Below are 23,637 nucleotides of genomic sequence, written 5' to 3'. Positions count from 1 at the left end.
CAGAGCTGGTCATGGGTGCACCTCAGCCACGCTCAAGGTCCTAAACGATATCTTAACCGCCATCAATAAGAGACAATACTGTGCGGCCGTATTCCTTGACCTGGCCAGGGCTTTCAACTCTGTCAATCACCACATCCTCATCGGCAGACTCAAAAGCCTTGGTTTCTCAAATGATTGCCTCGCCTGGTTCACCAACTACTTCTCTGATAGAGTTCAGTGTGTCAAATCAGAGGGTCTGTTGTCCGGGCCTCTGGCAGTCTCTATGGGGGTGCCACAGGGTTCAATTCTTGGACCGACTCTTCTCTGTATACATCAATGATGTCGCTCTTGCTGCTGGTGATTCTCTTATCCACCTCTACGCAGACGACACCATTCTGTATACTTCTGGCCCTTCTTTGGACACTGTTAACAACCCTCCAAGCGAGCTTCAATGCCATACAACTCTCCTTCCGTGGCCTCCAATTGCTTTTGAATACAAGTAAAACTAAATGCATGCTCTTCATCCGATCGCTGCCTGCATCTGCCCGCCTGTCCAACATCACTACTCTGGACGTCTCTGACTTAGAATATGTGGACAACTACAAATACCTAGGTGTCTGGTGAGTCGGAGAGTTTACAGTCTAATATCTCCAATCCAAAGTTAAATCTAGACTTGCCTTCCTATTTCGCAACAAAGCATCCTTCACTCATGCTGCCAAACATACCCTTGTAAAACTGACCATCCTACCGATCCTCGACGTCATTTACAAAATAGCCTCCAATACCCTACTCAATAAATTGGATGCAGTCTATCACAATGCCATCCGTTTTGTCACCAAAGTCCCATATACTACCCACACTGCGAACCGTACTGTAACGGTTTCGACCTGGCCCTCGCTTCATACTCGTCACCAAACCCACTGGCTCCATGTCATCTACAAGACCCTGCTAGGTAAAGTCCCCCCTTATCTCAGCTCGCTGGTCACCATAGCAGCACCCACCTGTAGCACGCGCTCCAGCAGGTATATCTCTCTGGTCACCTCAAACCAATTCTTCCTTTGGCCACCTCTCCTTCTAGTTCTCTGCTGCCAATGACTGGAACGAACTACAAAAATTTAAAACTGGAAACGCTTATCTCCCTCACTAGGCTTTAGGCACCAGCTGTCAGAGCAGCTCACAGATTACTGCACCTGTACATAGCCCATCTATAATTTAGCCCAAACAACTACCTCTTTCCCTACTGTATTTATTTATTTTGCTCTTTTGCACCCCATTATTTATATCTCTACTTTCAGATTATTCCACTGCAAATCAACCATTCCAGTGTTTTACTTGCCTTATTGTATTTACTTTGCCACCATGGCCTTTTTTGCCTTTACCTCCCTTATCTCACATCACTTGCTCACATTGTATATAGACTTATTTTTCTACTGTATTATTGACTGTATGTTTGTTTTACTCAATGTGTAACTCTGTTGTTGTATGTGTCGAACTGCTTTGCTTTATATTGGCCAGGTCGCAATTGTAAATGAGAACTTGTTCTCAACTTGCCTACCTGGTTAAATAAAGGTGAAAATGTAAAAAAATATTCAGCCACAAGAGCATTATTGAGGTCGGGCACTGATGTTGGGCTTTCAAGGATGATCAATGAAAACATGATGCATCTGAGCTCAAAGGGTCTGAGTACTTATGTAAATAGGCATTTCTAAAAAACTGTTTTCGCTTTGTCATAATGGGATATTGTGTGTAGATGAGTTACTCATTTACTCATTTTAGATTAAGGCTGTAATGTAACAAAATGTGGAAAAAGTGAAGGGGTCTGAATACTTTTTGAATGCGCTGCATAGTGTATGACGGCGACCCATGCTTTGGTTTTGTTGGAAACTATTTCAAATTATAGCTTTTTAGCATTTGTGGTACAAATCCAATGCGAGTCAATGGTACATATATTAGCATTGTTACGATTCATGTTCAAATCCTCCTAAAGTAACTAAATTATGCTACTTAGATGATTTGTATATGAAGCGGGAAATGCTAATATAAACCATTGACTTGTATTGGATTTGTGCCACAAGTGCTAAAATGTTAGCATTTGAAACAGTGGCCAGGAAAACATCACCAAAGCTTGGGTTGCTGTCATACCTTGTCCATAGACTAAGGAAACCAATATGTTGTTTTGTAATTTGAGTGAACTATCCCGTTAACATTGAGGGGGGAACAGAACCATCTAGACGTCAGAACCTGGTAATATCAGGATGTAGGATAGGAATTAAACCTAAACTTCAATGACAGATTTCTCTGAACAGGATAAAAAACAAACATAAAATTCCCCGAGAATGCATTACTTAGGATGACTAAACAATACATTATATGAATCCTATAAATTAAAATGGGCAATTTTGGATTTAATCAATTAGCTTAGATTCTCAGAAATGTTGTTGCAGGAATGCTAATCTTATCTGTTTCTAACTACAGAAACTATTTCAGAACAATATGAGATGGTGGGTTTGGAACGACCCCAGTAGAAATATAGGTTGACATTTGTGTAACATGCTATATTCTGTGAAAAAGATGAAAGCATGAATTGTAATGATATCTCCCTCTCTACTTCTCTCTTTCAGGGCTTCCCGCTCTCTGAGCCAGGGTCATGCCTCTGCCCAGCATGAGAAGATCCTGTGTGAAACCTGGTGTATCGAGGCAAGTGTCTCTCTCTCTCTCACACACACGCATACACACAGCTCTGGAAAAATGACAGGGTCTTGATCTGGTGGTCCTCCATCCACACCATGATTGACCTGGCTGTGTGGCATGGAGCATTGTCCTGTTGGAAAAACCAATCCTCAGAGTTGGAACATTGGCAGAGCAGAAGGAAGCAAAGATAAATCTGCCAAATTCCAGCCTTGCTGAAGCACCCCCAGATCATCATCGATCCTCCAGCAAATGTCACATTGAGTGCGAGACCTGGAGGCCTACAAGCCAGAGTGTCTTGCTCCCACTGCAACATTCGGTGGAGGAGCGGTGAAGAGGACAAGTACATGAGTGCCTAGTTTGAGAAACATACGCCTCACAAGTCCTCAACTGGCAGCTTCATTAAATAGTACTGGCAAAACACATACCAGTCTCAACGTCAACAGTGAAGAGGCGACTCCGGGATGCTGGCCTTCTAGGCAGAGTTGCAAAGAAAAAGCCATTTTGCAGACTGGCCAATGAAAAGATTAAGATGGGCAAAACAACACAGACACTGGACAGAGGAACTCTTTGAAAGAAAAATTATTTGTTTTTGGCCATTTTAAGCCTGTAAACGAACCCACAAATGCTGATGCTCCAGATACTCAACTTGTCTAAAGAAGGCCGGTTTTATTGCTTTTTAAATTAGAACAACAGTTTTCAGCTGTAAACATAATTGCAAAAGGGTTTTCTAATAATCAATCAGCATTTTAAAATTATAAACTTGGATTAGCTAACACAATGTGCCATTGGAACACAGGAGTTGCTGATAATGTGTGCCTATGTAGATATTCCATAAAAAAATCTGCTGTTTCCAGCTACAATAGTCATTTGCAACATTAACAATGTCTACACTGTATTTCTGATCAATTTTATGTTATTTTAATGGACACATTTTGTTTGCTTTTCTTTAAAAAACAAGGACATTTAAGTGACCCCAAACTTTTGAGGTTTTATATATATGAGCACAAACACACAGTGGCAAGAAAGTATGTGATCCCTTTGGAAATACCTGGATTTCTGCATAAATTGGTCATCAAATTTGATCTGATCTTCATCTAGGTCACAACAGTAGACACGCAGTCTGCTAAAACTATTAACACACAAATTATTGTATTTTTCTTGTCTATATTGAATACATAATTTAAACATTCACAGTGTAGGTTGAAAAAAGTATGTGAACCCCTAGGCTAATGACTTCTCCAAAAGCTAATTGGAGTCCGGAGTCAGCTAACCTGTAGTCCAGTCAATGAGACGAGGTTGGGGATGTTGGTTAGAGCTGCCTTGCCGTATTAAAAAAACTCACACAATTTGAGTTTGCTATTCACAAGAAGCATTGCCTGATGTGAACCATACATTGAACAAAAGAGATTTCAGAAGACCTAAGATTAAAAATTGTTGACTGGAAAGGGTTACAAAGTATCTCTAAAAGCCTTGATGTTCATCAGTCCACAGAAAGACAAATTGTCTATAAATGGAGAAAGTTCAGCACTGTTGCTACTCTCCCTAGGAGTTGCCGTCCTGCAAAGATGACTGCAAGAGCACAACGCAGAATGCTCAATCAATCAAATCAAATCAAATTTATTTTATATAGCCCTTCGTACATCAGCTGATATCTCAAAGTGCTGTACAGAAACCCAGCCTAAAACCCCAAACAGCAAGCAATGCAGGTGAAGAAGCACGGTGGCTAGGAAAAACTCCCTAGAAAGGCCAAAACCTAGGAAGAAACCTAGAGAGGAACCAGGCTATGTGGGGTGGCCAGTCCTCTTCTGGCTGTGCCGGGTGGAGATTATAACAAAACATGGTCAAGATGTTCAAATGTTCATAAATGACCAGCATGGTCGAATAATAATAAGGCAGAATAGTTGAAACTGGAGCAGCAGCACAGTCAGGTGGACTGGGGACAGCAAGGAGTCATCATGTCAGGTAGTCCTGGGGCATGGTCCTAGGGCTCAGGTCAGTTGAAACTGGAGCAGGTTAATGAGGTTAAGAAGAATCCTAGTGTCAGCTAAAGACTTACAGAAATCTCTGGAACATGCTAACATCTCTTGACGAGTCTACGATACGTAAAACACGAAACAAGAATAGTGTTCATGGGAGGACACCACAGAAGAAGCCACTGCTGTCCAAAAATAACATTTGTTAACTTTTTGCTAAATAACAACCTTTCGTTTGCTAGTCCTACGCTCTAACCACTAGGCTACTTGCCGCCACTATGACAAATGTATGCGGAAATCAGGTATTCCCAAAGGGTTCACACATTTTTTCTTGACACTATATTGTGTGTGTGCACACTGTACATACACAAGTCTCATCTCTGCCCCCCTCTCCTCCCTCCACCACCAGGCCTATGACAGGATCATGAAGAACGTCAAGGACCTGAAGTCTAGTTCCACCACCCAGGTCTTTAAGAACATGAAGGCCATATCTGCTGCCGTAGTGGAGAATGGAGGCATCGTCGCTCCTCACCCTCTGGGTTTCTAAACCAACTCATAGAACATTTATAACACTGACAGAAACATACTACTCCCTGAGAGAGAGGTCCTTTTCACACTACTGAATCAATCCAAGCTGTACTGTACTGGCTGAAACCACGCTAGAAAGGAAAATGTGAAACCAAAATCTGAGCCGGTACGGTTTGGGTTGGCACGATAATGTGAAAAGGGTGAGAATGGGCTCTTCTATGGGAGAATCTCCACTGCATACTTCTCATGTCCTCGCCTCTTTCTCAAAACCCATTGGAGGAGAAGGTCAGAGAACTTTGGGTTTCTTGAAGGAGGCGAGAGAGGATGCAAGTAGTATGCAATTGAGATTCTCCCATTGTCTCAAAGACAGACTGCAGAAGAAAAACGTAATTCTTCAAGCCTCAACGTTACAATGCATCACAAGCCAAGCGGATCAACTACATGGTTCTGACTGTTGATTTACTGAATGTAAAGTCTGTTTTACTTTTACTATATTTATGGCCTTTTTAAATAATATGTTCTGTAGTCTTTATCTGTCCAGGATCTCATTTGGAACTAACCGTATGTGCATGGTGGTATTTTACCAAATGACTAAGATGTGGGGAGAGACCAAGTTACTTTGTTGAAGGTTTTTGTTTGATGTTGAGATTTGGTTCTGGGTTGCTGAGACTGTTTGGGACAATTCTGAGGAAGGACAGTTTGAGGAAGTATAGTGACATCAGCCTTGTATCTGGGATCTTTGAATGCATCATTTTGTGTTCATTGTGACTAAATTCTCTCTACCTGTTAATAACCTGGTATGTACAGAGTTGTGTGTGCTGCACTCACAAATGGCCTCCATCTGAAATGGCATGCAAGGGAAAATAGGGTGCCATTTCAGAGTCACCCATGTTCTCTCCCCTACTAGTTATTTGTTGTATGTTCTAATGTCCTTTGACAGTTGACCTTTATTGTGGTCAGGTGTCACATTCCGTGCAATCAACCATCTGCCCTTCTGTTTTCAAATCAAATTTTATTGGTCACATACACATGGTTAGCAGATGTTAATGCGAGAGTAGTGAAATGCTTCTGCTTCTAGTTCCGACCATGCAGTAATATCTAACAAGTCATCTAAAATTTCACACACAAGTGTAAAGGAATGAAGAAGAATATGTACATATAAATATATGGATGAGTGATGGCCAAGATACAGTATATACATATGAGATGAGTAATGTAGGGTATGAAAACCTATAAAGTGGCATTTTTTTTAAAGTGACTAGTGATACATTTACATCCATTTTTTTTATTATTAAAGTGGCTAGAGATGAGTCAGTATGCTGGCAGCAGCTGTTTAACAGTCTGATGGCCTTGAGATAGAAGCTGTCTCTCGGTCCCAGCTTTGATACACCTATACTGACCTCGCCTTCTGGATGATAGCGGGATGAACAGGCAGTGGCTCGGGTGGTTGTTGTCCTTGATCTTTTTTTTCACCACTTCACTCGTTTGTGTACGGTGATCATTTGTTCCCTACTGTTTTATGTATTCTACATTTGTCTTCATATGACAAGGATTGGAAAGGATTATACTCAGAGTTTGAGTGCGTGTAACTCACGGTTTTACGTAAGTATTTTTGGGGACAGCCTGTTTGTGAAAGTCTATTTTGACAAGCGGGCAGGAATAGTGGTGCAGCACACTCAACCACCAACAAACAACTCTAGTGCCTGATATTCCAATTGCCTTTGCCAGGGGTTGCAGGTCTATTACTAAAATGTATTTAATGGTCGTACCGGTATGTCGTGTTGCTGAATATGTACCGTAATCAATAAAGATTGGCTTGTGGCTACTTCTTCAATCATGTTATTGTCAAAATGAATGTAGCATTGTTTTATATTTTCATTACATACTGTAAGATAAACCTTAGGACTTCTAACAAAGAAATGGATGAAAGGAATTGTACAGTATATGAAAGACATTGTATCATAAAAAGTATAACTTAATATTGTCCACAAAAGGAATGCCTCTGCTTCAGTTCTGTGAAGCTCGCTACTCTGACGGCTGTGGCTCTTCACAAAGGATTTCAGATAGGTGCTTATCTGTGATTAACGAGGTCTGAGGAGAAAGTTACACCAGAGGGGTTCAGCAGGTTGGGCTGCGTTCCGATTCTCTACCCTTCTCCAGAAGTGTGCACGTGTTCACTCCCCTCATGCATTGGATTTGGTCAAGCATAGCTGGAGGCGGTGGCAATTTTAGCATGTAAATGTTGGTCGGGCAAACTAAAACATTTTTTATATTTGATTGCATGCCAGCAAAGCCACTCCACAATACATTAATTGCACTATAACTGTTAGGGCCTACATACAGCTGTCCCAACAGCATAGCTTTCTTTTCAGCACCATGGAGGGAATCCTTACCACTGCTACACCTGGCTATCAGCGGAGCCTTGTCTGGCAGCAAAACAGTTCATACAGCCTCATATACTGCCTTTTTTTTAAACATAGCTGATGTGGTTTCTACTGACAATTGAGCCGTACAAACTATTGCATAAGGGAACCTACGAGAAAATAAGAGGAAATCCGTAATTTGGTTTAAGACATTCTTGAGCGAGCTAGTACGGATGTAGTCAAAACTATTTGTTCAGCACTTTTGAAATGTATAGTGACAGAATTCATGGGATGTTCTTGCAGTATTCTCCCAGTACACCAAGTCAGAACCTTAGGACAAATAAAGGGAAAATGAAAGTTCTCACAATATTATATGATTACATTTCTCTAAACATGTTATAGGCTACATGTGCACCATCAAGTCAGAACAGTAGTTAAGTTATGAGGGATATTACAATTTATTGGACTCGCCTTGTGCTGTGCTCCCTTGAGCAGGAAGGTGGCGCGGCAGTCCTTGTGGGCTCTAGAAAAATCTCAACTTGGAATTCCGCATTGGATGATTATCAAAATTATTTTCCTTATTTTCCCAGTCTGAGCTAGTTTTATCAGAGTTCCCAGTTGTCTTGAACTCACTGAAGTCGTACATTTCCAAGTTTCCAGGTGTTTTGAACGTGGCAGAAGTCATGCTGGATTGACAGCATAGCCGATGTATTAAAACCTTTCTGGCCCATGGCGTTACCCCCTTTTTTGTGATATCCAATTGGTAATTAGGATATTGTCTCTTCACTGCAACTCCCTTACAGACTAGACTAAGGTTGAGAGCCAAGCCACACTGCTTCTTGACACACTGCTCGGGTTAACCCGGAAGCCAGCTGCACTAACGTGTCGGAGGAAACACTGTCGAAGTGACAACTGAAGTCATCTTTCAGGTTCCTTTGCCGCCACAAGGACTTGATAGAGCACGATGAGACAAGGACATCCCGGCTGGCCAAACCGTCCCCTAACCTGGACGACGCTGGGCCAATTGTGCACCGCCTCATGGGTCTCCCGGTCACAGCCGGCTGTAACACAGCCTGGGATCAAACCAGGGGCTGCAGTGGCGCATTTATGGCGGATGAGCACCGATACGTTTTATCTATAATTTCTCATCATATGTCAAGAATCAAAAAGGATTTGCCTTGACGACGATGACTGCTTGTCTAGCTTGATTGCTACCATTTTGAAAGGATTTTCTTTATGTAACAAGGCAAGTCAGTTAAGAACAAATTCTTATTTACAATGATGGCCAAACCATAACCCGGAACGACTCTGGGCCAATTGTGCATCGCCCAATGGGACTCCCAATCACAGCTGGTTGTGATACACCCTGGAAATGAACCAGGGTCTGTAGTAACGCCTCTAGCACTGAGAGTGCCTTAAACCGTTGCACCACTCAGGAGCCCAATGTATGATGTTGACATGATCAGTCCAATCAAAGCTACGGTAGACATAACGTTATTTTACGTAATTTTTACCTGTGGCCAATGACCTTGAGCCTTCTTGGATGGGCACTTCTAATGTAACTCTATGGCAGCACGTAAGGGGCTTGAATTTTTTAGCTCTACCCGTAGATTTTGCAGTGACGTAGTTTCTCCATGAGTGACAGAACACTGAGCCAATCACAGTGCAACTAGAGAAAATTCCGCTCCATATTTTCCGCTGGCTGCCCCACCACTACAGAAAGCATTGAGCTAAGATGAAATAAAGCAAAAAATAGACTGTTTGTATGCAGCTTTATTAACTCAATATTATTTTTATTTGACATTGTTTGCAAACTGATCTGTGACACATATTAATGCCAAAATAACATGCAAAACAGGCAAAAAACAGGTTTCCACCATATTCCTCATACCAATCCATTCCTTTTAAATATGAGTGCACACTTCGCGATGTATGAGTGTGAGTGCACACTTCGGGAGAGAATCATAATGACAGAGGTATCAGAAAGGCTAAGGTGGCTGGGTGGGTCAGCCCAGAATAGGACCATCCTCCTCAGTGAATTTGATAAAATATTTGAAAATGTATGCTTTAGATAAAATTATACTAAATATAACCACGTCACCAAATAATTGATTAAAACACTATTTTGCAAAGAAGATCTACAGTAACCAGAACAGCACTCTATAGGGTAGAATCATGGTGTAGCCGGAGGACAGCTAGCTTCCGTCTTACTCTGGGTACATTGACTTCAATGCAAAACCTAAGAGGCTCATGGTTCTCAACCCCTTCCGGTAATTATGAAAAGGAGGACGTCCAGCAGCCTGCCAGAGCTCTTGCAGCATGAACTGACATGTCATCCACCCAATCAAAGGATCCGATAATGAATATAGTACTGAAAGCATAAGCTACAGCTAGCTAGCACTGCAGTGCATAAAATGTGGTGAGTAGTTGACTCAAAGAGAGAGAAAGACAATAGCTTACCAGATTTTAACAAATGTATATCTTCCGAAATGAAGGAGAAGCAAAAGAGAAAGAGATTTCCCCCCCAAAAATTCACTTTCGGGCCTCCCAGGTGGCGCAGTGGTGAAGGGTGCTGCACTGCAGCGCCAGCTGTGCCACCAGAGACTCTGGGTTCGCGCCCAGGCTCTGTCGTAACCGGCTGCGACCGGGAGGTCCGTGGGGCGACGCACAATTGGCCTAGCGTCGCCCGGGTTTGGCCGGTAGGGAAATCCTTGTCTCATCGCGCACCAGCGACTCCCGTGGCGGGCTGGGTGCAGTGCTCGCTAACCAAGGTTGCCAGGTGCACGGTGTTTCCTCCGACACATTGGTGCGGCTGGCTTCCGGGTTGGATGGTTGTGTATCAGAGGACGCATGACTTTCAACCTTCGTCTCTCCCGAGCCCGTACGGGAGTTGTAGCGATGAGACAAGATAATAGCTACTAAACAATTGGATACCACGAAAAAGGGCTAAAGAATAAATAAATAAAATTCACTTTCAGTTTCACTTACTTAGCTAGCAAATGCAGCTAGCTAGTTTAGCCTACTGAAAAACCCTGCTCAGACAGAGGGATGCTATGTTAGCTTTAAACACATTTTTTGTTCTTTGTATTATCATTTAGCAGATATGTGTTATATTCTCCTACATTAATTTCACATTTCCACAAATGTCTAAGTGTTTCCTTTCAAATGGTATCAAAAATATGCATATCCTTGCTTCAGGTTCTGAGCTACAGGCAGTTAGATTTGGGTATGTAATTTTAGGCGAAAATTGGAAAAAAGGGTCCGATCCTTAAGAGGCTTTAGTTGGCTATGACTTTCCAACACAACACCAGCGGTCTAAGGCACTGCATTACAGTGCTAGAGGTGTCCCTACAGACCCAGGTTCAATCCCGGGCTGTATCGGGAGTATTGGCCGTGATTGGGAGTCCCATAGGGCGGCACACAATTAGCCCAGCGCCGTTTGGGTTAGGGGAGGACTTGGCCGGGGGGTCTTTACAAGTAGACTGTCATTGTAAATAAGAATTTGTTCTTTAGTGACTTGCCTAGTTAAATAAAAGCTTCAATTTTTAAAAATGACTGACTAACGTTACTGCATGATTGTAGCGGGTTTACTAACACGTTAGTTCTATTAGCTATAGGCTGTGTGTAGCGGTTTGGCTTGGAAAGCTATTTTCACCTGGTCACATACAGTTGGTGTGCATTGCAGCCCACAAGTGAAGGGAAGAGGTGAGAGGAGGAGAGTGCATGGATGCGAGAAGGAATACAACGTGGCTGCTATGAAAGTGAACTGTGTTTACGCGTGATAAAAAGGGGTGTATTCATTCCGCCAATTCTGTTGAAACACGTTTCTTAAACGGAACAAAACGGGGATAAAAATACTTGAATTTGTCCATTAGAAACTTTTGTTTGCAAATGTTGGATTAATGACTACACCTTGTATCAGCTAGATGAAGGCAAGAGTGTGTAAGGTGTCACTGTCTGTCCATGTGTCACAGTCTGTCACTTCAAATGTGTCTCTTGACCTGTGTGCACCTACGTTGTAAACTTTCATTCATAGGCTAGGTTGTAGAACCCTCATGATGTGTACAGGGAAAATTCTAGTATCATGTAGTAGCCTAAACCTATCCAATGTTACATTGAACTGGGTGAATGGAATATGAATGACAGTCATCCAATATGCTGTAATAGAAATAAGGCCATGCGCATGAAAAAAATCTTCCTCCCTTAACTTAAACGGCACTGACCGCCACTGGGCTACAGGGTGTTCTCCCCCAGTGAGGTAATATCAGCGGTCAGACCATGGTCATCATCAGGGGCTGCAGTCCGACCAGGAACAGCTGGACTATAATCAACAACACCAGAGGCAATTCTTCTGCTCTTGAAAAAACCCCTCTGAGAAAAAAGAAATAGTCTTTAGTCAATAAATATTTATATGGTTGTATGATGTATACATAATGTTCTTCGTACAGACAGACATCATTGGAGAGGGAATAGGGTGTCACCTCCCACTCCCTCCTCCCCACTCTAGAACCACTGAACCAGACAGGGTTAGGATTGTGGTTGCGGTTGGGGTTGAACAGGGATGCGGGCATGAGGCTAGGGTTATGTTAGGATTTAGGGTTAGAGGAGTGTCTCACCTTGTAGAGAAACCCAGAGATTATCATCAGTAGCAACAGTGAAAACACAACACTGATAGAAGCAATGAGAGCAGTGTGGGATTCAGGAGTTGTCTCCAGAATGGACAGAATCTAGAAGAGTGAGTGGAAGAAATGAGAAAGATCATTGTCACGAAGCACATTAGAAATAATGTGCTCAAATTGAAAACCATGAAACAAAATAATATGAATTTCTATCAGCCTAATCGAGGTGTAGATTACATCTTACATTCCAATGTTTGAACTTGTAAACAAGACTGCATGGGATTCCTCTTAACGCGACTCCATGCAACCAATGGCAACGCAGTTCCAACCGCCAAAACAACCACTATGCAGATGTGGGCTAAAGAGGATCTGATGGAATAGAGCCCTTAGAGAGCATCTGAAATGATTGGCTCACCTTCACACTCTGAGAACCAACGGCAGGGTACTGGGAGTAGACACTCTGGTCGAAGGACAGCGATCCCCAACTGACCACCTCCACCTGCACTGCTGAACCCTGGGAAACAAACAACACTACTGAAACTGAACCACAACAACTCATAACGTGAATCTCGGCCTCGATTCAATCAGATGGAGCGCTAACCCGCGTTGGCATTTTGGCTGTGTTGGAGGTGGAACTGCGGTAGAAGCTGACAAATAGGTGAGCGGCTGCTCTTGTGTGTCACAAAGCACTCCCTTCCATATTAGCCCTACCATGTTAGAAGTTCAAAATGGCGATAGAAAGTGTAGGGCTCGATTCAATCCGTATCGCCGAAGTTCATCGCTATAGCACGATAGGAATTTAAAGGCAATGATCCTGCGATAGCGGAGATCGCATTCATGGTAAATGCTGCATATGTTGGTGTAACAGTATAGCTTCCGTCCCTCTCCTCGCCCGAACCAGGGACCCTCTGCACACAGACAGCAGTCACCCACGTAGCATCGTTACCCATCGCGCCACAAAAGCCACGACTACTTCAGGTCTCAGAGCGAGTGATGTCACCCGATTGAAATGCTATTAGCGCGCACCACCGCTAACTAGCGAGCCATTTCACATCGGTTACATTGGCACAATCAGAAATTACTTTTAAAGGGAGTGTAGCAGCTATTTCTGAGAAGCCCCAGAGCCAGGCTTTATTTGGAGGGGTGGATTGTGGATTTTGCTCAATGGAATTATAAATGTTTCTTGCAATGGCTAGCTATTCTCTTCCCTCGTTTCTGAATGAATTTGTGGCTATTTTTCTTTCTTGCTGGCAAAATAAGTGAGCTAGATTTTGTTTGTGTTCTGCCATATGTTGATAACATAGTTAGGTTTGTCACTGGTATGGGCCAGTAAATATCCTGAACCCAGCCAGCTAGACAGTCATACATCGTAAGGGTGTCAACATGTGAATATTGTAGAAACATTCTCACAGCCGTTTTCCATGGTTAAAAAGTTTTAAATGACTCCAACCTACAGTATATCACAAAAGTGAGTAAACCCCTCACATTTTTGTAAATATTTGAGTATATCTTTTCATGTGACAACACTGAAGAAATTACACTTTGCTTCAATGTAAAGTAGTGAGTGTACAGCTGCTATAACAGTGTACATTTGCTGTCCCTTCAAAATAACTCAACACACAGCCATTAATGTCTAAACCGCTGGAAACAAAAGTGAGTACACCTCTAAGTGAAAATGTCCAAATTGGGCCCAATTAGCCATTTTCCCTCCCCGGTGTCATGTGGCTCGTTAGTGTTACAAGGTCTCAGGTATGAATGGGGAGCAGGTGTGTTTGGTGTCATCGCGCTCACACTCCCTCATACTGACTGGTCACTGGAAGTTCAACATGGCACTTCATGGCAAAGGATCTGAGGATCTGAAAAAAATAATTGTTGCTCTACATAAAGATGGCCTGGGCTATAAGAAGATTGCCAAGACCCTGAAACTGAGCTGCAGCACGGTGGCCAAGACCATACAGCGGTTCCACTCAGAACAGGCCTTGCCATGGTCGAACAAAGAAGTTGAGTGCACGTGCTCAGCGTCAGCCTGTCAGTGCTCAGACCATACGCCGTACACTGCATCAAATTGGTCTGCATGGCTGTCGTCCCAGAAGGAAGCCTCTTCTAAAGATGATGCACAAGAAAGCCCACAAACAGTTTGCTGAAGACAAGCAGACTAAGGACATAGATTACTGGAACAATGTCCTGTGGTCTGATGAGACCAAGAAACTTATTTGGTTCAGATGGTGTCAAGTGTGTGTGGTGGCAACCAGGTGAGGAGTACAAAGACAAGTGTGTCTTGCCTACAGTCAAGCATGGTGGTGGGAGTGTCATGGTCTGGGGCTGCATGAGTGCTGCCGGCACTGGGGAGCTACAGTTCAATGAGGGAACCATGAATGCCAACTGTGACATACTGAAGCAGAGCATGATCCCCTCCCTTCGGAGACTGGGCCGCAGGGCAGTATTCCAACATGATAACGACCCCAAAACACACTTCCAAGATGACCACTGCCTTGCTAAAGAAGCTGAGGGTAAAGGTGATGGACTGGCCAAGCATGTCTCCAGACCTAAACCCTATTGAGCATCTGTGGGGCATCCTCAAACGGAAGGTGGAGGAGTGCAAGGTCTCTAACATCCACCACCAGGACTCCAGTGGCAACCTGTGAAGGTCTGGTGAACTCCATGCCCAAGAGGGCAGTGTTGGAAAATGATGGTGGCCACACAAAATATTGACACTTTGGGCCCAATTTGGACATTTTCACTTAGGGGTGTACTCACTTTTGTTGCCAGCGGTTTAGACATTAATGGCTGTGTGTTGAGTTATTTTGAGGGGACAGCAAATTTACAATGTTATACAAGCTGTACACTCACTACTTTACATTGTAGCAACGTGTCATTTCTTCAGTGTTGTCACATGAAAAGATATACTCAAATATTTACAAAAATGTGAGGGGTTTACTCACTTTTGTGATATACTGTAAGTGTATGTAAACTTCCGACTTCAACTGTATGTGAGAATGCTGTTCATTGACTACAGCTCAGCATTCAACACCATAGTGCCCTCAAAGCTCATCACTAAGCTAAGGACCATGGGACTGAACACCTCCCTCTGCAAATGTATCCTGGACTTCCTGGTGGGCCGCACCCAGGTGGTAAGGGGCCCCTCGGGTGTGTGGGGCCCCTCGGGGGTGTGTACGTAGTCCCCTCCTGTAATCCCTGTTCACCCACGACTGCATTGCCAAACATGACTCCAACACCATCATTAAGTTTGCTGACGACACAGGTGCTGAGGAAAGTGCTGCCTGTGGACTACAGGAAAATGCAGGTCGAACAGGCCCCCATTAACATCAACTGGGCTGTAGTGGAGCGGGTCGAGAGTTTCAAGTTCCTTGGTGTCCACATCACCAATGATCTATCATGGTCCAAAAACACCAAGACAAAGGGCACGACAAAACCTTTTCCCCCCCCAGGAGACTGAAATGATTTGGCATGGATCCCCAGATCCTCAAAAAGTTCTACAGCTGCACCATCGAGAACATCCTGATCGGTTGCATCCTGACCGGTTATGTTACTTTTTTATAATTTTTTTGACTTTAGTTTATTTGGTAAATATTTTCTTAACTCTTCTTGAACTGCACTGTTGGTTAAGGTCTTGTAAGTAAGCATTTCACGGTAAGGTCTACACTTATTGAGTTCGGGGCATGTGACAAATAAAGTTTGCTTTGATTTGACACTGCCAAAACAACCGCTATGCGGGTGTCGTCTGACACGGGTCTGATAGAATCTAGCCTCATCTGCTTGACATGGACCCATACCAGAGCAATCTATATATGGCTGCCTCATCTAGCCCATACAAAACATATGCTTACATACATTATTCAACAACATGAAACGTATGTATGAAGTTCCGATTATCCTTACCTCTGAGTTTCTACTGACATTCCCAACAAACTTGAAGATGGTTGGCTGATTGTTGGATGACAGTCCTATGGTGCAGCCAACCACATGACAGATGACCCCACTACAGTGCTGTGGTAGACCCAATCAGAAGAGTTAGAGTAGAAATGACTGTACTTGTAATGACAAGTGATTAGAGAAACACCCATGTTTCTATTGAGTTTATGTCTCTTTTAGAGGTCTATCTCACCTGATAAAACAGAGTGTTTTTTTCCTGTTTAGAGAATACCTCCTTCCTCTCACACTTTCCTCTGCTGTTATCCTTTGGCACAAACACAGACGTGCACACAAAAATAAGTACATATGCAACTAACCAAATACCATATCCTGCCACTGTTACTTCATGCTGATTGACTGAGGAAAGTGCTGCTTGACTATTTTAGATGCTGTCAGATGACCTGTGTCTGCTACAGACCGGGCACAAAACAAAAGTAAATGCTTCAAGTGAGTGAAACACGAAGGTACTATCTAAACTTGCCCAATAATAAAAACCCATTTTCGCTGACAATGTCAAAAAGGTGTACCCTAATGAAAAGGACCCAGGCTGCACTCACTGTTTGAGGAAGAGACACATTCCACAGGTAACCAGAGTCCAACTCCACTGGAATCACAAATGTTACATTGACCGGTGCTGCCACATCTCCAAAATTCTCCACCTCAGAGATAGAGATAGGACATAGGGAGATATAACAGGATGGATACTGAAAGAAGTGTCATTGAAATACTAACAGATAGAGACAGACAGGTATACAGAACCAGTAGGCAGCAGTACCATGTACAGTAGGATTTATTCCTACCATGTATATGTGCTCCAGAAGCTTGTGGTCTGGGAAAGTTATGTATTGGGAGGAGTCTCCCCTGAAATATAATAAGTAAAGATCATTTATCCTGACTCAGTCACTATTGTCATATTGAAACTTTGTCCGAAGAGGAAATTGTAAGCACCCACCCTTTCACAACAATATTGATAGGAAGTTTGACATCGACAGAGGCACTTGCATAGTTATCCTGAAGGGTGCCCTGTCCTTCATTATCACTGTAGGACAGAAGAATGAATACACGTTTACCATGACACAAATTATGATCTACAAATTCTGATTAGATAGATGAATGGAATAGAGTAAAATAGAAAATAATAACTTTTTTTCCCCCCCATCACTGGTTAAGTTCTATCTGTGGAAATGATCTGTGGTGACTCACGTAGTAACAAACACATTTAAAGCCAGTCTTTCTCTCAAACAGGTTGGCTCAAACACTGTGAATGACATCAACACTGTCACCTGGGGGAAGGGCAGAATCAGATCAAAATATTGTCTCTCTCAGTTTTACAAAAATTCAGCAGGCTTAAAGATGTTTACCCGTGCCCCCTGTCTCAGGACGGAAGAGCTGAGAGGACACACTGTGTGTGTGATGTTTTCTAGTCCTGTGGTGTTGGACACACACCAAACAGCCACCTGGCCTGGTCCTGATGGCTATAACAAAATGAAATATTACCTGTGACATGATCAAAGCCAAACAAAACGAGCTGATAAAAGCAAACAGTTTATCATAACTCTATCCCTCCATCCTTACCACCCCTGCTCACAACTAAATCCATCCCATCCTTTCATCCCTCCATCCTTCCCACCCCTGCTCACAACTAAATCCATCCCATCCTTTCATCCCTCCATCCTTCCCACCCCTGCTCACAACTAAATCCCTCCATCCTTCCCACCCCTGCTCATAACTAACAAAATCCCATCCTTTCATCCCTCCATCATTCCCACCCCTGCTCACAACTAAAGCCCTCCATCATTCCCACCCCTGCTCACAACTAAATCCCTCCATCCCTCCATCATTCCCACCCCTGCTCACAACTAAATCCCTCCATCATTCCCACCCCTGCTCACAACTAAATCCCTCCATCATTCCCACCCCTGCTCACAACTAAATCCCTCCATCCCTCCATCATTCTCACCCCTGCTCACAACTAAATCCATGGCATCCCTTCATACAGTATATCTCTATCGTTCATCCTTTCATCCCTCCATCCTTCCCACCCCTGCTCACAACTAAATCCCTCCATCCCTCCATCATTCCCACCCCTGCTCATAACTAAATCCCTCCATCCCTCCATCATTCCCACCCCTGCTCACAACTAAATCCCTCCATCCCTCCATCATTCCCACCCCTGCTCACAACTAAATCCCTCCATCCCTCCATCATTCCCAACCCTGCTCACAACTAAATCCCTCCATCCCTCCATCATTCCCACCCCTGCTCATAACTAAATCCATGGCATCCCTTCATACAGTATATCTCTATCGTTCATCCTTTCATCCCTCCATCCTTCCCACCTGCTAACAACTAAATCCATCCCATCCTTTCATCCCGCCATCCTTCCCACCTGCTAACAACTAAATCCATCCCATCCTTTCATCCCGCCATCCTTCCCACCTGCTAACAACTAAATCCATCCCATCCTTTCATCCCGCCATCCTTCCCACCTGCTAACTAAATCCATCCCATCCTTTCATTCCTCCATCCTTCCCACCTGCTAACAACTAAATCCATCCCATCCTTTCATCCCTCCATTCTTCCCACCCCTGCTCACAACTAAATCTCTCCATCCCACCCCTTCATATATCTCTCTAGTCCTTCATCCTAAACCTGCCTCCATCCCTCCCGACAGTGGTGGGTCTTACCCGTTTGGTAGGAACGAAGGGTATGGAGGAGGGGTGGACCAGTGTCAGCTCAGCCTCAGAGGAATCCTCTCCACTGTTAGCCACCTCTACCTCTACTTCTACTGGGAAACCTTCGCTACACACCACCTCTGGACTGGAGGAGAGAGGAGGGGAGAGAGCGGGAGAGTGAGACCGTTTAAGAAACAGTTCAATTAATACAATGACAAATTGGACAAATATTTGACATATTTCACCTGGTGACGTTGACTGATAAGTCAGAGACACACACATGGTCCTCGCCACAAACCTTCTCCAGCAAGATCTGAAAAAAAACATCACAAACTGCTGCAAAAACATTTTTTTTTTAATGTATTTTATTTCACCTTTATTTAACCAGGTAGGCTAGTTGAGAACAAGTTCTCATTTACAACTGTGAACTGGCCAAGATAAAGCAAAGCAGTTCGACACATACAACACAGAGTTACACATGGAATAAACAAACATACAGTCAATAATACAGATGAAAAAGTCTATATACAGTGTGTGCAAATGAGGTAGGATAAGGGAGGTAAGGCAATAAATAGGTCATGGTGGTGAAATAATTACAATATAGCAATTAAACACTGGAGTGATAGATGTGCAAAAGATTAATGTGCAAGTAGAGATACTGGGGTGCAAAGGAGCAAGATAAATAAATAAATAAATAAATAAATAAATACAGTATGGGGATGAGGTAGTTGGATGGGCTATTTACAGAAGGGCTATGTACTGGTGCAGTGATCTGTGAGCTGCTCTGACAGCTGGTGCTTAAAGTTAGTGAGGGAGATATGAGTCTCCAGCTTCAGTGATTTTTGCAGTTAGTTCCTGTCATTGGCAGCAGAGAACTGGAAGGAAAGGCGGCCAAAGGAGGAATTGGCTTTGGGGGTGACCAGTGAGATATACATGTTGGAGCGCGTGCTACGAGTGGGGTGCTGCTATGGTGACCTGTGAGCTGAGATAAGGCGGGGCTTTACCTAGCACATTCACAGACACACAACCAAATTCCACACACACACACACACACACACACACCCACACAGAGCGCTCACCATGTGTGCAAAAGAGGTTGGGTTGTCTGGGCTCAGGACTGACTTCAGTCCTCCTGTCCCTGGTACCTCCAGGCCCTCCACAGCCATTTGAACAGACAGAGGCACCTCACGGTAGTCTGATATACACTCCTGGAGGACAGACCCAGAGAACACACCAAAACACTCCTCAAATAAACACCCCAAAAACACACTAAGCATTTACCAAGTGCAGACAGATTGGGAAAAGTGAGGTGCAAATGTGTAAATACAAACCCATACAAGTTGTACAACCATTGTGTGGTGTCTCCACAATGGTCGTGTAAATTTATTTTGTGCAGATAATCTCATAAAATAAATGTCTGTCGTATCTCACCCATTAAGTCAAATGCATTGAACATTTGCAGATACAATTTAGTTATTTAGCAGATGCGCTTATACAGAGCAATTATGTTTAAGTGCCTTACTCTAGGGCTAAATGACAGATTTTTCACCTAGTCGACTCAGGGATTCGAGCCAGCGACTTTTCAGTTACTAGCCCAACGCTCCTTACCACTGTGCCAGCTGCTGCCTCTGTCCCCCTGTACAACCTGTGTGTATGGAGCCAACTACATACATGCAACATAATGTACACATATGCACCTAAAGGATGCACACAGGGACAAAACTCACATTAACATGCACTAATTTAAAATCAAATAAAAGGTTATTTGTCACATGCACCTTTATACAACGGGTGTAGTCTTTACCGTGAAATGCTTACTTTTACAGTTTGGGGAAGGCCCTTTCCTGTTTCAGCATGACATTGCCCCCGTGCACAAAGCGAGGTCCATACAGAAATGGTTTGTCGAGATCGCTGTGGAAGAACTTGACTGGCCTGCATAGAGCCCTGACCTCAACCCCATCGAACACCTTTGGGATGAATTGGAACGCCGAATGTGAGCCAATCCAAATCGCCCAACATCAGTGACCCACCTCACTAATGTTGTTTTGGCTGAATGAAAGCAAGTCCCCGCAGCAATGTTCCAACATCTAGTGGAAAGCCTTCCCAGAAGAGTGGAGGCTGTTATAGCAGCAAAAGGGGGGGACAAACTCTATATTAATGCCCATGATTTTGGAATGAGATGTTCGACTAGTGTCCACATACTGTTGGTCATGTAGTGTATGTGTGTAGGTTTTGAATGGAGAGTGTCAGTGTAGTGTGTGTATATAGTGGGTGTGTATAGTCTTGTGAGTGTTCATGGAGTCAGTGCAAGATAGAGTCAGTGCAGATAGACGGAGTAACCATTACATTAACTACACTGAACAAAAATTATAAAACGCAACATGTAAAGAGTTGGACCCATGTTTCATGATCTGATAAAAAAAAAATCCCAGAAATGTTCCATATGCAGAAAAATCTTATTTCTTAGTTGTTGTTTTTTAGATCCACTGTCACAGACACGGATGCCTGGAGAGAAGCTAGGGCAGAGAAACATCCCTGTTAGTGAGCATTTCTCCTTTGCCAAGATAACCGATCCACCTGACAGGTATAGCATATCCAGAAGATGATTAAACAGCATGATCATTACACAGGTGCACCTTGTGCTGGGGACAATAAAAGGCCACTTTAAAATGTGCAGTTTTGTCACACAACACAGTGCCACAGATAACTCAAGGTTTGAGGTAGCGTGCAATTGTCATACTGACTGCAGGAATGTCCACCAGAGCTGATGCCAGAGAATTTAATGTTAATTTACCTTAAGCTGCCTTCAACGTTGTTTTAGAGAATTTGGCAGTACGTCCAAGTGGTCCCCCAACCGCAGACCACACCAGCCCAGGACCTCCTGGCTTCTTCACCTGCAGGATAGTTTGAGGGGGTGTGTCTGTAATATCGCCCTTTTCTGGTGAAAAACCCATTCTGATTGGCTGGGCCTGGCTCCCCAGTGGACCTTCCTCTGAGTATATCTTCCTCTGTAGCGCTTTGTGGTCAAGGGTTGTGCAAGATCCTGTTGCAGAGGGAGGTGTTCAGTCCCAAGATGCCCAGCTTAGTGATGAGCTTGGATGGGACTATGGTGTTGACCACTGAACTGTAGTCTATTTAACCTTTATTTAACTAGGAAAGTCAGTTAAGAACAAATTCTTATTTTCAATGACGGCCTAGGAACATTTAGTTAACTGCCTTGTTCAGGGGCAGAACAACAGATTTTTACCTTGTCAGCTCGGGGATTCACCTTTCGGTTACAAGTCCAACACTCTAACCAGTAGGCTACCTGGCGCCATCTATGAACAGCATTTTCACATAGTTATTTCCCCTCTTGTCCATGTGTGAGAGGACAGTGTGAAGTGCAATTGAGATTGCTTCATCTGTGGATCTGTTGGGGCGGTATGCGAAACGGAGTGGGTCCATTGTGTCTGGGATGATGGTATCAATGTGTGTCATGACCAGCCTTTCAAAGCACTTCAAAATTAAAGATGTGAGTGCTACAGGCTGTTAGTCATTAAGGGAGGTTACCTTGGAGTTCTTGGGACCAGGGACAATGGTGGTCAGCTTGAAACATGTTGGGATTACAGACTTGGACAAGGAGAAATGTAAAATGTCTGTGAAGGCAGTTGCCAGCTGGTCTGCACATGCTTTGAGAATGCGCGCTGGAATTCCGTCTGTTCCGGTAGCCTTGTGAGTGTTGACTTATTAAAAGGTTTTACTCACATCGGCCACAGAGAGCGAGATCACACAGTCACCCAGAACAACGGGGGCTTTCACGCAAGACTCAGTGTTGTATTCCCCAAAGCGAGCGGAAAAGGCATTTAGCTCGTTTGGTAGCTCTGCATCGTTGGGCATTATTTATTTTTTATTTAATATCTCACGGCTGGGTTTTCCTTTCTAATCCATTATTGTCTGCAACCCCTGCAAAATACAAGTCGGAGCCAGTGTAATAGGATTCCACCTTTATCCTAGATTGTCCTTTTGCATGTTTAATGTCTTGTTAGAGGTCGTAGCTGGCTTTCTTGTCTGTGTCCATGTCCCATTTCTTGTAAGTGGTAACTCTAGCCTTTAGCCCAGCTCGGATATTTCCTTGTAATCTATGGTTTTTGGTTTGGATACTTTCGTATAATCAAAGTGGGGACAATGTCATCTATGCACTCATTGATGAAGCCTGTGACTAAGGTGGTCAATTTCTACACACACATAGAAAGTGGTGTGAAGCTACCACTGACCGGGATACTGAGGGAGAAGTTGTGGCAGGCAGTGCCTGTAACTGTTTCAACCCAGCTGGAGGATGTTGATCTGGGGTAGAAGAGCAGACGGGCTGGCCTGGTCCTGGTCTGATCCTCCAGTAGATCCACTGTCACAGACACTGATGCCTGGAGAGAAGCTAGGGCAGAGAAACATACCAGTTACAGCAGTGATATTCAAAGTCGGGTTCGCAGTGGGGTCTCCATATTTGAAAGAAAGTGGCTTTAATTGTCTTTTTTATTTTATTTTACTTATTGGTATTCAATAAGGAACAATATTATTCCAATACCTTATTGGAACGATTATTAGAAGAAAAAAAATGTGTAAATGTATTTTGTAATTTTTGATGAGAAATAATTAATTTACAGATTTTAAAGTTGTCTCATTAGATTTGGAGTGGGGTGTGATCGTGAAAAAAAAATGGGATCCCTGCTGAAAAACTTTGAATACTACGGAGTTCCAAGATGGGTTATGTTACACAATGAAAATTAAAGTTAAAGAAAACAAAGAGATACCATAACATCTCCAAAGCATTATAAAAATGTGAAATAAATGTAACAGGTGTTGACTAACAGCCTAAGAGCCAGTTTCCCGGACCCAGATT

General features: G+C 43.4%; 2 protein-coding genes across 4 annotated transcripts in view; one reads left to right on the top strand and one right to left on the bottom strand.

Moving 5' to 3' along the window:
- The window catches only part of acadvl (acyl-CoA dehydrogenase very long chain), a 35,375-nt gene extending 28,370 nt beyond the window's left edge, over positions 1–7,005 (top strand). The window contains exons 19-20 of the mRNA XM_021563322.2: positions 2,601–2,676; positions 5,053–7,005. Of these exons, the coding sequence (XP_021418997.1) occupies positions 2,601–2,676; positions 5,053–5,190 (214 nt within the window). The 3' untranslated portion in view covers positions 5,191–7,005. The remainder of the gene's footprint in view (positions 1–2,600; positions 2,677–5,052) is intronic.
- Positions 7,006–10,843: 3,838 nt separating this feature from the next.
- LOC110490129 (integrin alpha-X) overlaps positions 10,844–23,637 on the bottom strand; it is a 55,911-nt gene continuing 43,117 nt past the window's right edge. For all 3 annotated transcript variants that reach the window (XM_036944433.1, XM_036944434.1, XM_036944435.1), the window contains 14 exons: positions 23,015–23,172; positions 19,841–19,969; positions 19,007–19,074; positions 18,774–18,906; positions 17,448–17,561; positions 17,290–17,369; positions 17,039–17,125; positions 16,887–16,947; positions 16,644–16,745; positions 16,280–16,351; positions 16,054–16,161; positions 12,569–12,667; positions 12,151–12,261; positions 10,844–11,905 (listed from right to left, as the gene is read on the bottom strand). In XM_036944433.1, coding sequence (XP_036800328.1) covers positions 11,768–11,905; positions 12,151–12,261; positions 12,569–12,667; positions 16,054–16,161; positions 16,280–16,351; positions 16,644–16,745; positions 16,887–16,947; positions 17,039–17,125; positions 17,290–17,369; positions 17,448–17,561; positions 18,774–18,906; positions 19,007–19,074; positions 19,841–19,969; positions 23,015–23,172 — 1,460 coding nt within the window. In that variant the 3' untranslated portion in view covers positions 10,844–11,767. The remainder of the gene's footprint in view (positions 11,906–12,150; positions 12,262–12,568; positions 12,668–16,053; positions 16,162–16,279; positions 16,352–16,643; positions 16,746–16,886; positions 16,948–17,038; positions 17,126–17,289; positions 17,370–17,447; positions 17,562–18,773; positions 18,907–19,006; positions 19,075–19,840; positions 19,970–23,014; positions 23,173–23,637) is intronic.

This window comes from Oncorhynchus mykiss, chromosome 15 (assembly GCF_013265735.2).
Source record: "Oncorhynchus mykiss isolate Arlee chromosome 15, USDA_OmykA_1.1, whole genome shotgun sequence".
Classification (NCBI taxonomy): Eukaryota; Metazoa; Chordata; class Actinopteri; order Salmoniformes; family Salmonidae; genus Oncorhynchus; species Oncorhynchus mykiss.
Note: the sequence above shows the minus strand (reverse complement) of the source record. Positions and strands in the feature narration are given on the sequence as shown.